Source organism: Theobroma umbraticum, unplaced genomic scaffold, assembly GCF_002168275.2.
Source record: "Theobroma umbraticum cultivar Fairchild unplaced genomic scaffold, ASM216827v3 scaffold_56.0, whole genome shotgun sequence".
Taxonomy (NCBI): domain Eukaryota; kingdom Viridiplantae; phylum Streptophyta; class Magnoliopsida; order Malvales; family Malvaceae; genus Theobroma; species Theobroma umbraticum.
The window spans coordinates 7384883-7399748 of NW_018397256.1; the positions used below are offsets into that span (position 1 = coordinate 7384883).

Genomic DNA, 14866 nt, shown 5'->3' on the forward strand with positions numbered 1-14866 from the left:
TCCCTTTAAATCCTATCTCCATCGCTACCCTACACCTTATTTGGCTTGTAAAAGCAGCAGCCCTATGTGGCATGCTATTAGACGTGCATCTGCTCATATAATTGTGCTGTCCAGCTACTCTCCATTTGGTACCTTTTCTTGTCCTCTTCAATTGTTTATATTCATAAACTATTCAGCATCCTGACCTTTCCAGTCCTCTTCTCAAGATTAATTGGCTTAGCCTTCTATTACCCCAGTGCTCAGTTATGATTTTCTCCTCTGAGAGGGCAGTTGCTTCGTTCTTGTCTTTTTTACATCTTACATCAAACCTGATTTATCCTTTTCATAACAGTGAAATACACACCTCAGTGGGTGTGGCTCAGCGAAGAATTAAGGAGGGTTGACAGGGAGAAGACCCCTTGGCTCATTGTCCTTATGCACGTTCCAATCTACAACACTAATGAAGCACATTTCATGGAGGGTGAAAGCATGCGAGCAGTCTTTGAAGAATGGTTCATCCATCACAAAGTTGATGTAGTCTTTGCTGGTCACGTTCATGCTTATGAAAGATCTGTATGGTTCTTTCCCTATAATTTCTTTTTTCATTTTTCCTTGTTATCATTACTTTTATTTTGCATATCCAACTCTTTCAAGGTAATTTTTTTTTAAATGATTAATTTGATGTTTATCTGAAGATAATTTTGTCAAAGCAGTAAAAAGTATGTTTTTGGAATATTTTCCTGTGTCATAAAACAACTCAATTCGGGCAAGCTGTTGCATGAAATAATTCAAAATTTCCTTCCAATGGTAAAATAAGCCAATCAGGGACTCCTACTGTTTAAGATATTTCTTTTATTTATATGTATATTTTTAAATGATAAGAAGGATAAAAGCCTTTACAAATTCCATTTTGTTAATAATGAATGAGAGCTCTTTTCTCTATTGGAAATTTGGAACTAAAAACCACAAGTTCCGGTGTTTTGCTTTCAAAAAATAAAAATTGGCTATTTCATTGAAGTCTGGATTGTGAGAGGAATCCATTCTGATTGTCATGATTGAAACATTAATAATTTTGAAATAGTGACATTGAACCGTTATAATCATACTGATACTGAACTGTAGAGTGATACATACTATGTTCTCACATGATATGGTTATATTTTATTATAATTGGTGGTTTATTTTCTGGAAGGAGTGCTCATCCTTTTTCCTACTCAACTTTCAGTATCGAATCTCAAATATAAGGTACAATGTATCAAGTGGAGAACGTTACCCCGTACCAGACAAATCAGCTCCTGTTTACATCACTGTTGGAGATGGTGGAAATCAAGAAGGTCTAGCAGGAAGGTTAGTCAGATGGTATATTTGAAAATTTCTGCCTGCATAAAGCAACAATAGTAATAACAGCAATGATTATTCACAGTTTGTTTACAATTAATCTGTAAGTAACAACATTCCTCATCATTTTTGGCACATGGTTTTTGGTTCTGTAGATTTAGAGATCCCCAACCAGAGTATTCTGCGTTCCGAGAAGCCAGTTATGGCCATTCAACGCTGGAGATCAGAAATAGGACACATGCATTCTACCACTGGAACCGCAATGATGATGGGAAAAAAGTGGCAACTGATTCGTTTGTATTACACAATCAGTACTGGTAAGTACAATTAACCATTTGTTGCTCTAGTTAGCTGGTGGTGCAACATGCAAGTTTACGGTATTTGACCTGTCAACCTCATTAGTTACATGGATTCACAAGCTAGGTTCCCATCTTATCTGTTACTTGGGACGTGAAGATTGCAACAACCACTTTTTTCTGATATAAATGGATTTTTCAATTTGCAACAGAGTGAGTGTACAAAAGTACAAAATCATGGACAAACAGTACTTCTGTTCGCACATTGTGGGGTTTTGGTCATCGTTATTGACACTAGCTATAGTGAGACCTTGTAGTCCATTTGAAAAAAAAAACATGCACATCATTTTGATTTATCAGTCAGAGAGATATTAATTTGTATATGGCTGTATGTTAGATGAGGAAGCATCATAGTCTGCAGTGAAACCCAGAACTAATGATCAAAATCAATTAATTTTGCTCAAGTTGAACAATCACATGAAGCACTCTTATAACTGAAGATTTAAATATTTTTAGAGCATTTTCGTGGGCTTATTAAGTTATTGAGATATTTGCATCTGGGAAAAAATTTACAGTAGGAAAAGTAAATTAGAGTATCAATACATTTAGGCTCTCAGGCTTTCTTAGCACCATGGTTACATAGAAGTCAGCCAGACAGAAAGCTGGGAAAATATTAAACAATTACGAAATTTTGAGGTGCAGATATGTTATTGAATTTACAAGATGAGGTTTTTCTTGCAGGTCAAGCAATCTGAGACGAAGAAAACTGAAGAAGCATTATTTGAGGGGTGTGCTTGGGCGGATTGCTTCTTATTGAGAAGATAACAAGCACCTTTGCCATGATTGCTTTGATGTAATTTCAGTAAGAAGATGAATATGCCAACAATGATCAAATGCAAACACCTTCCTGGAGATGCATGGAGTGATCATTTTCTTCTACTTCATGCTCGAATATGTAACGTTGAAATGGTTAATAAGTTGAGAAACTGGAGTAAATTCTCTAGAATTGTCACTGTTCAAGAATTGGACTGGTTTACTTTGATTCTATGTAACATTGGAGAAGGGTAAACTTTTGTTTTGCCTTTGCTTACATTTCCATTGAAAATAAATAGGATTGTGAGAAGCTTGCTTGCTCTTACATGAGTTATACATGAGAGATTTTGAGACATCAAGTAAAGATTTGTCGCAAAATACTCGCCGGATTACCTACGGATTGCATCAGGCATTCAGAGGACAATGATAAGCAACAGTAAGATCAAAAGAAAACGTTACTCTGATGGGAAGACAAGGGCAAAGGAAAAAGTTGAGTGACAGTATCCCACTCTGCATGCTAAAGCCTTGGGCAAATCTCAGTTTCTCATGTAAAGATTGGTATAGTATCCCAAAACTCAAAACTTTACACAAAGCCTAGAGCCGCTAAATAATTTTATGTACAGAGTTTTTAAGTGTTAGCTCCCATAAATACATTACCCAGTGTATCGGCAGGGAGGGTACAACATCCTTTCAGAGCTATGTTTCACCATCTATGATACTGAAAATGGCCAACCCAGGAATCAGAATAAACTGGCTTTGGCATTGACTTGAGTTGCAGTCTCAAATATGCAGACCTGGCTCTCTCTGATTAGAACTCAGAACTTGCCTTTGGATCACTTAGGAATCGCGGAAAATCGGCTGTGGCATCCACTTGAGGTACAGATTCAATTTTCCAGATTTAGCTCCCTGTAGCTGGAGGCTATCTTTGTATTCCCCTTCCAGTATAACCCTAGTCAATGTCAAAATGCACCTCCCCATGTAGTCCTGCAAGATTGAAAAACAAAAACTAAGTCAGCATACACTACCAAAATTAGAAATTGGTACCTGCACACGCTAGCTCAAATGTAAAGTTTATACCCAAATTCACTGACACTCTCACCCCAACCACATCAGCCAAACCCAAATAGAAAAGTACACTGTCAAGAATCATCAAGTGATTCATTTTCAAAACTAAAAGAAAAAGGAAAGAAAAGAGTAACAGTTGATCCATCATAGAAACTCAAAATCAAATAATCTAATTTCACAACTACCAATAAAGCATTGAACATGATGCAATCTAGCATCCAAAGGCCCCAAGGAAGATGGATCCCAACACCCCAACCTTCAAACCCATTTAACTAAAGGAAGTAGCTTAACATTTACTACTTCATTGCCTAATTAGTATATTAATGACAAGTAAAGAGAACAATTTAACAGTAAAAGCAAATAATTTACCTTCCCAAAAGTGTCATGGTCCCAGACTTCAAGGATAAGCATATCATGTAATCCATCCTCAACAACAAAGTCAAACATTTGATTCCAAACGGGATTCAAGCTGTCATTCACAACCTGACAAAGAAAACAACTATAAGGACCAAAGAATCTTTATAGCCCCATTCCTTAAGATAAAAATTAATAGATGAATAGAAAAGCCTAGGATGGTTCACTAAAACTCGCAATTTGCTATAATATTGTGCAGAGCAAAAGGATGAAAACAAAAAGGAAGTACAAGAAAAGGTGACCTTTTTAAGGAAATCATAACTAAAAGAATCCTTTAAAACACACAAAAAATAACAAAGATGTGGGTGTTGGCTAACTGGTAGTCAACTTAACCACCAAATCAACAAATAAATAAAGAAGGATAACAACTTCCACCTTTAGGCAATCAAATCTTACCCTAGTTTTGTTTCTCGCCTCTGATTTTTTCATAGTGAGTACAACATAGGGATCAGCCTTCCCCATTAAATCTACAACAGGCAAATCTTCAGCAGATATCACAGACACAGACAGTACTCCTCTAATAATAACCTCCTTTTTCTTCTGTGTGACTGTTTTTTCATTTTCAATAGCTTCTGTTCCATTCACTCCACCTTTAAGAACCTTCTCCAAAGAGGTCATTGAGAAGTTAGAGGAAAAGGGGTTTGTAAAACTGTTCTCTGTACCAAACGGACAGTACAAGAGCTCCAAGTGCACCTAAAAACCAAAATAACAATTTCAAGCAAAACATAAATACCATAATTTTATACAAGTACAGAATTTCTTTGAAGGATAAACAACCTAAGAAAATATAGCATAAGAAAATCATAACTTATAACTGAATGAATGAGTTTATGTGAGAGAGCAAATATTGATTTTCAAACAAGTGAGCTATAGCCACAACAGGTAGATACAAAGTACTAAACAAAATGCTTCCTAAAAGTTTGAAATATCTTTATTAACCATTATGGAAGGAACACGTGTTGATGTAAATTGGGAAGAAAGGAACAAGGAAATCAGATTTGAATTCCAATAAAGTATTCTTATTAAAGGGGTTTGATCATGAAAAGACCAGGCCAAGCACATGCATGTATAGCACTTTGAACCTGCACTGCAGGCATTACACTTTGAAAGAACTAAAAGCTACTCTAAAAATAATTTCCCTTCGCTGAAATCAATTTAGCGGAAAACATATATGCAAGCACACAAATGCAAGAATCTCATTCTACTAAGGGCAGGTAATCAATGTCCTCACCTGTCCCCGGTACTTAGTATCTCTCTGGATCTCCAAGTCTTTAACCAGATTCAACCAGACATCCTTCACTTTACCAGGTTCAAGTTCCTTTAGCTGTACTTGAGCACATCCAATGAGCTCCGCTGCCTGAAACCCTTCATCATCATAAATTCTTACCACCAAGTGCTGGGTTGTTGCATCCTCAATTATAAACTCATAGTGTTCATTCCAAATAGGATTCAACTCATTGTTCTGTGGGAAAAAAACCAAAACATTTCTTTTAAACCTACTGGAAAATATTTGAAACAATTTTTCTTTTCCAAGGAAAGAACAAGGAGGAAGCAAGGAGGAGAGGGATGACTTACAATAGTTTTGCTTTTTTTTGTTCTGTTAGGTAAAGGCCGTACATATAATACAGCATAGGGATCCGATTTTCCAATTATATCTTTGTTTGTTAAGTCACGTGCCTGGACAAGCTTCACCTCTAACATTCCAACTGGCTTTAACTCCAAATCACTGCAAATAGAAAGACATTAGCTTCTTCAACCATCAGCCCTTTCACTCCTTAGATGTTGGGGGAACAGTGAAAGAGAGAGAGATAGGTACCTATAGTCACCAGGCAAAATGGGAATAATTTTTCTGACAGGCCACATGATAGAATCTTCAATAGCATCCCGTATTGTGCTCTGTATGGGAAACAATATAATAAGCACATAACTTAAATCTGTTTGACATATTAGTAACACCTTCCATCTCACAGCACTGAAAAATAAAAACTTAGTGTACATTGCCATGCGAATAATGGACACCTATGACATAGATCAATCACTAACTTGTACTCCAGGAGTATGCACACCTAATAATTTAAGAGAAGCCATACACCATTCATAATATAATCATCACTAGTAACATAATCCTTGACAGCACAAAGAGGTGGTAATCTTGGTGGGAAATTCTCAAAAAATTCCCACTCAGATGAAAGCAAGTTACACCATACCATGCTGGGCAACAAGTACCACTGACATGATAAAATGCCTAATAAAACAACTACCTAACTTTTTCATCGGTCCATTCAGACTTGATGATCAATGTACCAACATATTAAGAACTCACAAATCAGTATTATGATTGCTTCCTCCTTTCCACCTGCCACCAATTTCACTTTTTGCTGTAATTTAGTTTAGCTGATGCATTTAAAACCTAATCCCTGCACATGGGAGCTTTGGCCTGAATCTCAGCACAATTATAACTTTCTGGAGTCATCCTTGTATCAAGGTGTGACATATTTCTTAGCATGTAAAGAAGTTTTACAAACTAAATTTCTAAGATACAGTGTTATGTTGAGCAGATGAAAACCAAAAGTGAAAATCTTGAACTGAAATTTAAAATTCTCTCCAGAAGCAAAAGGTTTCCATCTGTGGCAACATTAATGCAAAACTTACAATCATTGAAGAAACTGTGAAGGTGATTGATACAACAAAAAAAATCATTTATTGAATGCAGTAAAATAATTAAATGTCAAAAGTCACACATACCTCAATGGCATCAGAAAGTCCAGGAATAGTTGATATGTCACCACCAATAACTTTCAGGGTGAAATCCAACTTTTTCTGCAAGGCCAAAGATGCATATTCACCTAGTTATATTGATCGCTTGCATATCTTTGGTGCCAGCATGCATTGTACGTGTAATTAAACCAAGCATGCAAGGGCGAAATATTACACCTTCAGTGGGCTAGGTAAATAATAAAATTATCTTCCACTTGAACCACTGCTGTTATTTACAAATACACTTCTAAATATCATGATTATAAACTTCAACTGAAGCTATGGGTATACATCAGTTTTAACCAAGAATTTTATACTCAGCAATCTTATGGTTCCTATTTTAGCAATAAATTAAGCAGTATTGCAAACTTTCCAACTTGGAAAGAGTCCTGGGGGTTGCTGTGGAAGAGAGGGGGGGGGAGGGGGCGAGCCTGGGGCGCTGCAAAAAAACACAGGGACTGGAAACATGAGTCAATCTGCCAATTATAAGTGTTATAAGGGAACCAACAAAAATAAGATCTGCTTATGTCTTGAGTGAGGACAATTGTATTGTTCAGTGCTATAAACCTACTTCAACGATTAATTGAATAGCAAACCAGTAAGAAAATTCAATCAGATTCTTTAAGCATCACATTCAGGACTACAACATAAATTGCATTCAGGTAAATACTATATGCATCACATACCTCCCTGGTACATTATAAGTCTATAACCCAAAGTATATAAGTAAATTTGCAACTCAATCACATTTCTTTCTACACCTACAATTGAAGCTCATTCTCTATGGGTAAACATGTGTGCTCAACATGCACTGACTAGTAATATTGGAAAGAAAAAGTGCACCTTTTTTCTCAGAGAAAAACAAACAGCTCCAAAACAAGGAAACTCATTCACCAGTGGCTTAAATATAAGCCTGAAAACTCCAGTGAATCCAATATCTTTCACCTAAGTCAAAGGAAAATGGAATTAAAAATCAAGTGATGTCATTCTGGAGAAAAAGCTTAACAACTTGACATGATGCCATTATGTAAGCTTAAATCCAGTGCCAATGATAAGTAAACCTTCAATTAAAAAGAATACAATTTGTTCACCGTATCACAAGATTTGACCTGTTTACAAGCATAGTTGTTCATGCAATACCAAATGGGAGGAGAGGGGTGGAACATTTCCCAACAAAAAAATATCTACTATCAAATAGTTCTAGGAATGTAAGTGGACATTGATTGATACATACAAACAAATGTCCGCTAGATTGTAGGCGTAATAAAAAGATCCTACATATACTTGGTTTGTATTTTCTCTTAGCGATCAAGCTCTTGGATTTCTACCCAACAAATGCCCAAAAACACTTAAGTTTTTACGATCACCAGTCAATAAAGTTATGCTTCCAATCACATTATATAAAAATAAAGCAAGGAGATAAGGCACATGTTTTACAACCATTCAATAAGACTAACAATGGCAAACCAGAAATTTGGCAGCAGAGCACATAGAACAATTTTCTGAAATTAAGGATGAAGAGTATTGTAGTTCTTTATTCTAGAAGCAACGATACATAAATCTAAATGGCACATTTAATGGGAATCCATGCGAGAAACCATAGCAAATAAGCAAACTAAGCCAGACATTACCTGCACAGGTAGTGATACACCAAGATAAGTCTTGATATCAAGTATTATACTTGAATTTGCATCCCACTGCATTTCCATCTCCATTGTAACACCATCAGCTTCATCTTCAACAATACTTACTCCTAAAGAATAACATTGCTTCATAAGAAGTTGAAGATAATCAAAATTCTACAGACCCAACCAATTTTGAGAATCTTCATCCGACTATTCACCCAGAAAAGTATCATTTTGAGCCCAACTCCCACTTCCCACTTCCCCCAACACCCACACCACCACCACCCCACCCCCCCCAAAAAAAAAGAGGAAGAGAAGGCTAAATTTGTTCATACCTAAGATGGATATATTAAGGCTCGTCTTGGTTTTTACTATTTTCCTTCGCTTCCAGAAGAAAGAGAACAAAAAGTATGCTTTGATTTAAACAAAAAAAAGAAAGCAAACAATATTTTTGAAATTTATAAAAAATAATCTTCATGAAAAACAAAATACATGATTTTACTTTCATGTAGAACAATTATGTTTAAATTGATGATTTATTTTAGTCATACGCTAGAATTAATCACCATCCATAAAATTCAAATGGCATCAACGAATAGCATTAAGAAAGACCGTTAACAATTCAAAACCCAAAAATAACGGTAACCCAATAAGAAAAATATAAGAATTAAGATTTTCAAAATGTAGAAACCATTTCCATGAACTAACCAGTAAACTGTGGTGCAACACTGCCAAGAGTAAACTTGGAAAACTTTAGTGATGACAATATAATCGGCCTATATTGTTCAAGCACCGGCTCCACCGAAGCCTTTATCAGATCAGATGCTGCCTATAATAACACCAAATTTAGAGGACTTTTATTTTTTTCAGAAAAAGAGAAAAGTCAATATCTTCTTATTCCTTTTTCCTCTATTTTATTCATTGACAAAAGCTTTACCTTATCAACGTAAGGCCAGATCTTCGTGAGATGCTGATTAAGCCAATTCAGCTTCTGGCGCTGCGAGAACACCACCCAAGAAGGGTAGAATTGTGCCGGCAAGATCTTTCTAGAATCTTCCACTGTCATTCTTGCAAAAGCAGCCACCGTCTTTGCCTGCAACCCCAACAAAATAATTTTAAAAATAGAAAGAAAAAGTAAAAATGAAATTCGACGAAGAAGGAAGCAGAAGAACTAACGAGCTCATTTCGAAGCTTGGATCGGGAGTTCTCGGACCGAACAAAGAGTACGATGATGCCAAGGCCGACGACGAGACCAATCAGGAGTCCGACAATGAAGCCCATTCCACGGAGAGAGAGAAGTTACTGTAAGATTGGAATTGCAGACAACGAGAAAGAACTACTACTATTTTTGTTTTGCCTGAAAGTGCAATAATGGAGAAACTTCAAATTTTCCCAAAAAAAAAAGAAAAAAGGTTAATAGTGGAGGATTTAGCGGGGGCTTAAGTAGCAAAATTGAGAAATTAAGTCAACAAATGGAAGATTAAGACTTTAATAAGATTAGGGGGGCGGAGAAATCGGGTGGGACGGATGCAAGAAAGTGAGTGAAAGGTGGTTGCCGACACAAAGGCCATCATCCTTTTGGGTGTGCCGTGCTTTGGCTTATTAGCCTATGCTTACCAATGAGACTGCAACACGTCTGCTTTGGATCTTTGATGGGGTCTCCCATGTTGGTTTTGTTGTTTATTGCTTCCTTTATTTTTTCTTTTAAACTGGCTGAATCTGACATGTGGCGATAATAATCCCTGTATTCTTTTGCTTCCACAAATTTTATTTTAATACGGAATTGAATGTGTTATCCTATACTACTAAAAAGATTACATTTCTCTTCTGATTTATTAAAAGTAAATGTAAAAGTTTTTATATTTTTACATATTGTTACGACGACTATGTATAATAAAGACTAGTCTGCGTCAACAGTGTACTTAATGGGTATCCTATAATCAAGACTTTGTATTATTTAATTTGATTAAAATAAAATTCAAACTTTCTATAATTAAGTTTGGATATTACTAACAGTCACGAGCTTAAGAAAGATTCGAATAATAAATTTAGGATAGGATATTTGGATAGTAATCTAAAAAATTAATTAAATATTTATAAAATTTGATTACATTATCAAATATTAGGGTGCAGATTAAGATACCGAAAAAATGAAACGTACCTTGTTCCCCAACATTCTAGGCGTACATGGGATGTGGATCAAATGAGATTTCCTGCCTTGTCTTTTCGAAGGGTTCCTTTTCTATTTGCTCAACTTGTTTGTTGGGCTTGGTGGGCTCGAATTAAACAGCAAGTAGAAAGAAGGCCTTGAGTTGAGTTGACGCCCAGCTGCGTGGTTCTAATTTTGGGTGAATCTAGTCATGGGGCAGGCTAGTGTTTGTGGTCATATATCCTATGGAATCAGCCCAAAATTATATTTTCACCTCAGCCCATCATCCTAAGGAGAGTTTTTAATTTATCTTCTTAACTAACTTGTTAAAGTCTTTCACCTCATGTGTCACGATCCTTATCTAAACATGAATATCACATCATCCAGATAATGTTTCTAATGAATAAAATTACAAAATCTCACATCAAACAGAAACTCTCAATAAAAAACAAAAATAGATGTCATGAGTTTAGAGACTAGAATCTTGAATTTTACAATAATTATATACTAAAGTGATATTAAGTATATAAAAATTTATATTACTTTTTAACTTGTGACGTGCTTTTTGTAAAATAAAATCTTAAAGATAGTTAACTGAAATGAACAATAACCTAATAAAGTTGACGTGGACTGTAGCACAAAATCTTGTTAACTAGAATCTACTATCCATCATTAGGACAACAGTTCCAGGGATGCCATTCATCTTCCTCCCATCAGCCCTTTTCTGCTTTACTTTTTGAGACGACAGCAGCAAGTGAAATATCGTCATTAACAACTTGGGTTAAAGTGGCACAACGAAAGGATATTGCATACTGAGTCGAAATCACAGCAAAGATGCACGTTATAACTCTTAAGCAACACATGTCAAATACAAAAGTAGTTGCTGTATTTATATTCCCAAAGTTTAATGTCAGTGAGATACTCGTGACGCAAGGCCCATAACTCTGCCAAGTCATATTAGAAGATCCCCACGTGGCCGCTTACTAAACCTCATGAAAAGAATTGAATTCCTGGACAATGTCGTTTGAAAGTGCAATAATTGTAACTTTGCAATTTCCTTTCTCCTCAGTTTTCCTTTTTATTGCAACGATTAAACTTGAACTGCATCGTTAGGTCAATACACCACCGGGCAATGTAATCAAGTGAGAAGCTGCCTTGCTTGTAATTTTGTCATAAAAAGGTCCTCATTTTTTGGCTCATTCAAAATCCTTGATTTGCCCTTTTGGAGCTACCCAAAATGGCAGAGGTTTTTAATTCAAAGTTGGGTTCTATTAATGTCTAGGTCAAACCTACTCCACATGCGAATATCAAGAAGATGACTCTATAACAAAAGCACATATACATGATATTTAATGAATAATTTCTTGGTTTCTCTTCAAACACAATAATGCCAAATTTGTGATTTTAATTTCTTCAGGACAAACAATTCTATGTTGCGCATTTCCATTATTATAAAAACCGACATCCAACCGATTAATATATAAACCCTTATACAGTGGTAATAGCCACCCAATGACATTAACAAATTGTTTCTTCTCTGCCACTAAGAAAGTTAATACAATTGAATTGAAATTGAAATAAAAAACCCTAATTATGACTCGAAATCACAAACCCATGGCTTCCATATGAGTTAGAAAATTAATTACATTCAATCTAGAATCGAAAGTTACAAGAAAATTAATTGAATTCGTCTGTGATATTTTTCAAAATTCGATTTTGTCAATTTCTTTTCCTTATATTTTTCTTATTGTGAAGTATGAACTTCATAATAACCTTTAACTTGTTTAAATTGTTAGAAAATTGATAATAGCCGCTTGGCTGCATGATGGCTCCTCAAATTAAGATTAATTTAAGCATATTTTCAACAAGGAAATCACTTTTTTGATCAAGCGGCACAATTGTCATGATTAATTGATATTACAGTATTAATCAGCACCTTACATATATGATTGCAATCGGACTGCAGGGAGGGTTGAGCAAATCAATGAATTAGGTGGTTTAGACTATTATATCTAAAGATTAAATGGACTAAACATTTTTAAAAAACTGATTAAACATAAAAGACAATCAAATATAGAATTGGTTTGGTTTTGGATCAATAGATTAAAATTTTATTAATTTTTTTAACAAGTTATAATATTAAACCTTATAAATTTTATCTATAATTATAATATATACAAATTATGTATAAATTAAATATAAGTATATATAATACGTTACTTTATTATATATGTGAAATTAATGACACAACTTATATGTTATAATATTTTAATTTTTATATCAAAATTTGTATAAATAATAACTAATTATAAACAATATGTTATAAAAATTAAAACGATAACTAAAAAAATTATCAAGTGTAATCATATAAATAAAATCTATTATAAGTTATAGTAGTACTTATGTATAAATTAAATATATGTATATATATAATATATTACTATATTATGTATATATAAAATTAATGACATAATTTATGTATTATAATATTTTATATTAAAATTTATATAAATAATAACTAATTATAAACAATATGTTATAAAAATTAAGGTGATAATTAATAAAGTTATTAAGTATAATCATATAAATAAAATTTATTATATGTTATAGTAATACTTATGTATAAATTAAATATGTATATATAATGTTTATACAATTATATATATATTCATAACATTTTATATTATGAAATAATACTAAAAAGTAATAATTATAACATATTAATATAAATTTATAAATAAATATATAAAACTAAAATTAAATCATTATAATTATGATTTGTATATATATATAATAAACTAATATACTTTAAGTATATTATTAATTAAGTTTGTTATCAAGTCTTCTTAATATATATAAAAAATATTACATGTATTCATATATATATAATATAAAAAAATTAATTTAATTTTTTGGATGAATTGATCTAAAAATTTTAAAACTTAAAACCAATCAAATGAACCAATTAAATGAATTATTTTATTTAAATTATATTTAATTTAAATAAATAATTTAATTTAATTTTACTCACCTCTAACTGCGGGCATCCAAACCTTTCGTCTGGTAATGATGCTGTTAACTTTTGAGAAGGAATTAGTAAACCAGCAACAACGGATTGACTGACAGGCAAAGAATAAACAGACTACAAACATTCTGTCAAAGTTTGTTGGGCTGCTCAGATCCAACTAATCACAATTGAAAAAGCACATCCATAACAAATTAAAAATGGGTTATGATTAATTTAAAGACAATTCACATAGTTATCTACTCTGTGGGGTAGCAGCTTTGTTGTGTAGCATGTTAGGGCCTTTTGGATTAATTAGATCTAATCAAACACTAAACATAGTTTGTATGAGTAATTTTTTAATCTTCAATGTGAGCTGGAGAATAAAGAAATGGACCACACGGATCCAGAGTCAACGTTGTCAACGAGTCGATAACCATAAGCCTCTGAATTTGGATAAGACTGCAAACCAAATTATATAGCACCTATTACTATTTTCCTCTTAAGTCCAATAAGGCAGAATGGTATATGCACATCTGCATGTGCATGTGATGTTAGTTTGTTATTCAAATTTCGAAAAAAAACCCATCTGATTGGAAAGGACAAAACTGACTAAAATGAATTTCAGAGCGCTTCTTCAATTAGCTAAGTGTTGAATTTGTTAAGATCTTGTATTTAAGTTAGGTCTGTTCACTTTTTATCAATTATTTTCAAATATATATATCTAAAAGAAAATATATATATATATATAATAGTGCGTTAAATGTCATCAAAAGCTGTAGTTATTTCCATTACTACTACCATTTTTATCCGATGTTATCTCTCTTGTCTATTATAATATACGTGGCCCATTCTGTTTGGACGTTTCATCTTCGGTGCGGTGCAGCTGGGACGTCCAACTGGCAAGAAAGGTTCGGCATGGTTGGCGATTTGGGGCCATTTTAATCGTACGGAAGCCCCATAGCCACCAGACCTTTCCCTCTCCAATGGACCTCCTCTCCCCTTTGTTTTTCCATTTTCTTTTTTAACTTTGTTATTAGTATAATTTATTTAAAATTTTTCTCTATAATACCATTTTCTATAAAATAATTTATTTCCTTTATGTTATTTCATATTCTTTATTTTCTTTGTAATAAACAAATAGCTGAAAAATAAAAATAAATAATTATATAAATAAACACGTAAGTAAGTGACTAAATAATCATAAAATATAAAAGCAATTCATTTTGTAAATAGATAAATACATAAATAAAAATACATATAAATAACATGACTTTATCACTTTCAAACATGTGTAGCTATATTATTTTTTATTTTTAACAATAATTTATTCTTTAATATAAGAATAAGTTTTATTGATTTTCCTTTATAAATTTTATTAGTTTTATAAATGTGATATACATTATAAAATGAAAACAAGGGCTAA

At 33.4% G+C, this 14866-nt stretch overlaps 2 protein-coding genes across 2 annotated transcripts in view; one reads left to right on the forward strand and one right to left on the reverse strand.

The window, feature by feature from the left end:
• Positions 1 to 2736, forward strand: part of LOC110411322 (bifunctional purple acid phosphatase 26) — a 7507-nt gene extending 4771 nt beyond the window's left edge. Inside the window, exons 6-10 of the mRNA XM_021421433.2 lie at positions 1 to 128; positions 332 to 552; positions 1205 to 1326; positions 1473 to 1634; positions 2355 to 2736. The exon at positions 1 to 128 is cut by the window's left edge and continues 11 nt beyond it. Of these exons, the coding sequence (XP_021277108.1) occupies positions 1 to 128; positions 332 to 552; positions 1205 to 1326; positions 1473 to 1634; positions 2355 to 2430 (709 nt within the window). The 3' untranslated portion in view covers positions 2431 to 2736. The remainder of the gene's footprint in view (positions 129 to 331; positions 553 to 1204; positions 1327 to 1472; positions 1635 to 2354) is intronic.
• A 170-nt stretch (positions 2737 to 2906) lies between these two features.
• NTMC2T2.1 (Calcium-dependent lipid-binding (CaLB domain) family protein) lies at positions 2907 to 9869 on the reverse strand. Its single transcript, XM_021421432.1, has 12 exons — positions 9464 to 9869; positions 9225 to 9380; positions 8996 to 9116; positions 8294 to 8415; positions 7506 to 7607; positions 6651 to 6725; positions 5722 to 5801; positions 5481 to 5631; positions 5137 to 5367; positions 4302 to 4598; positions 3861 to 3974; positions 2907 to 3410 (listed from the first exon to the last, which is right to left on the reverse strand). Exons 1-12 carry the CDS (start codon positions 9566 to 9568, stop codon positions 3264 to 3266), a joined length of 1701 nt encoding a protein of 566 aa, XP_021277107.1. The 5' UTR covers positions 9569 to 9869; the 3' UTR covers positions 2907 to 3263.
• Between the last annotated feature and the right edge of the window lie 4997 nt (positions 9870 to 14866).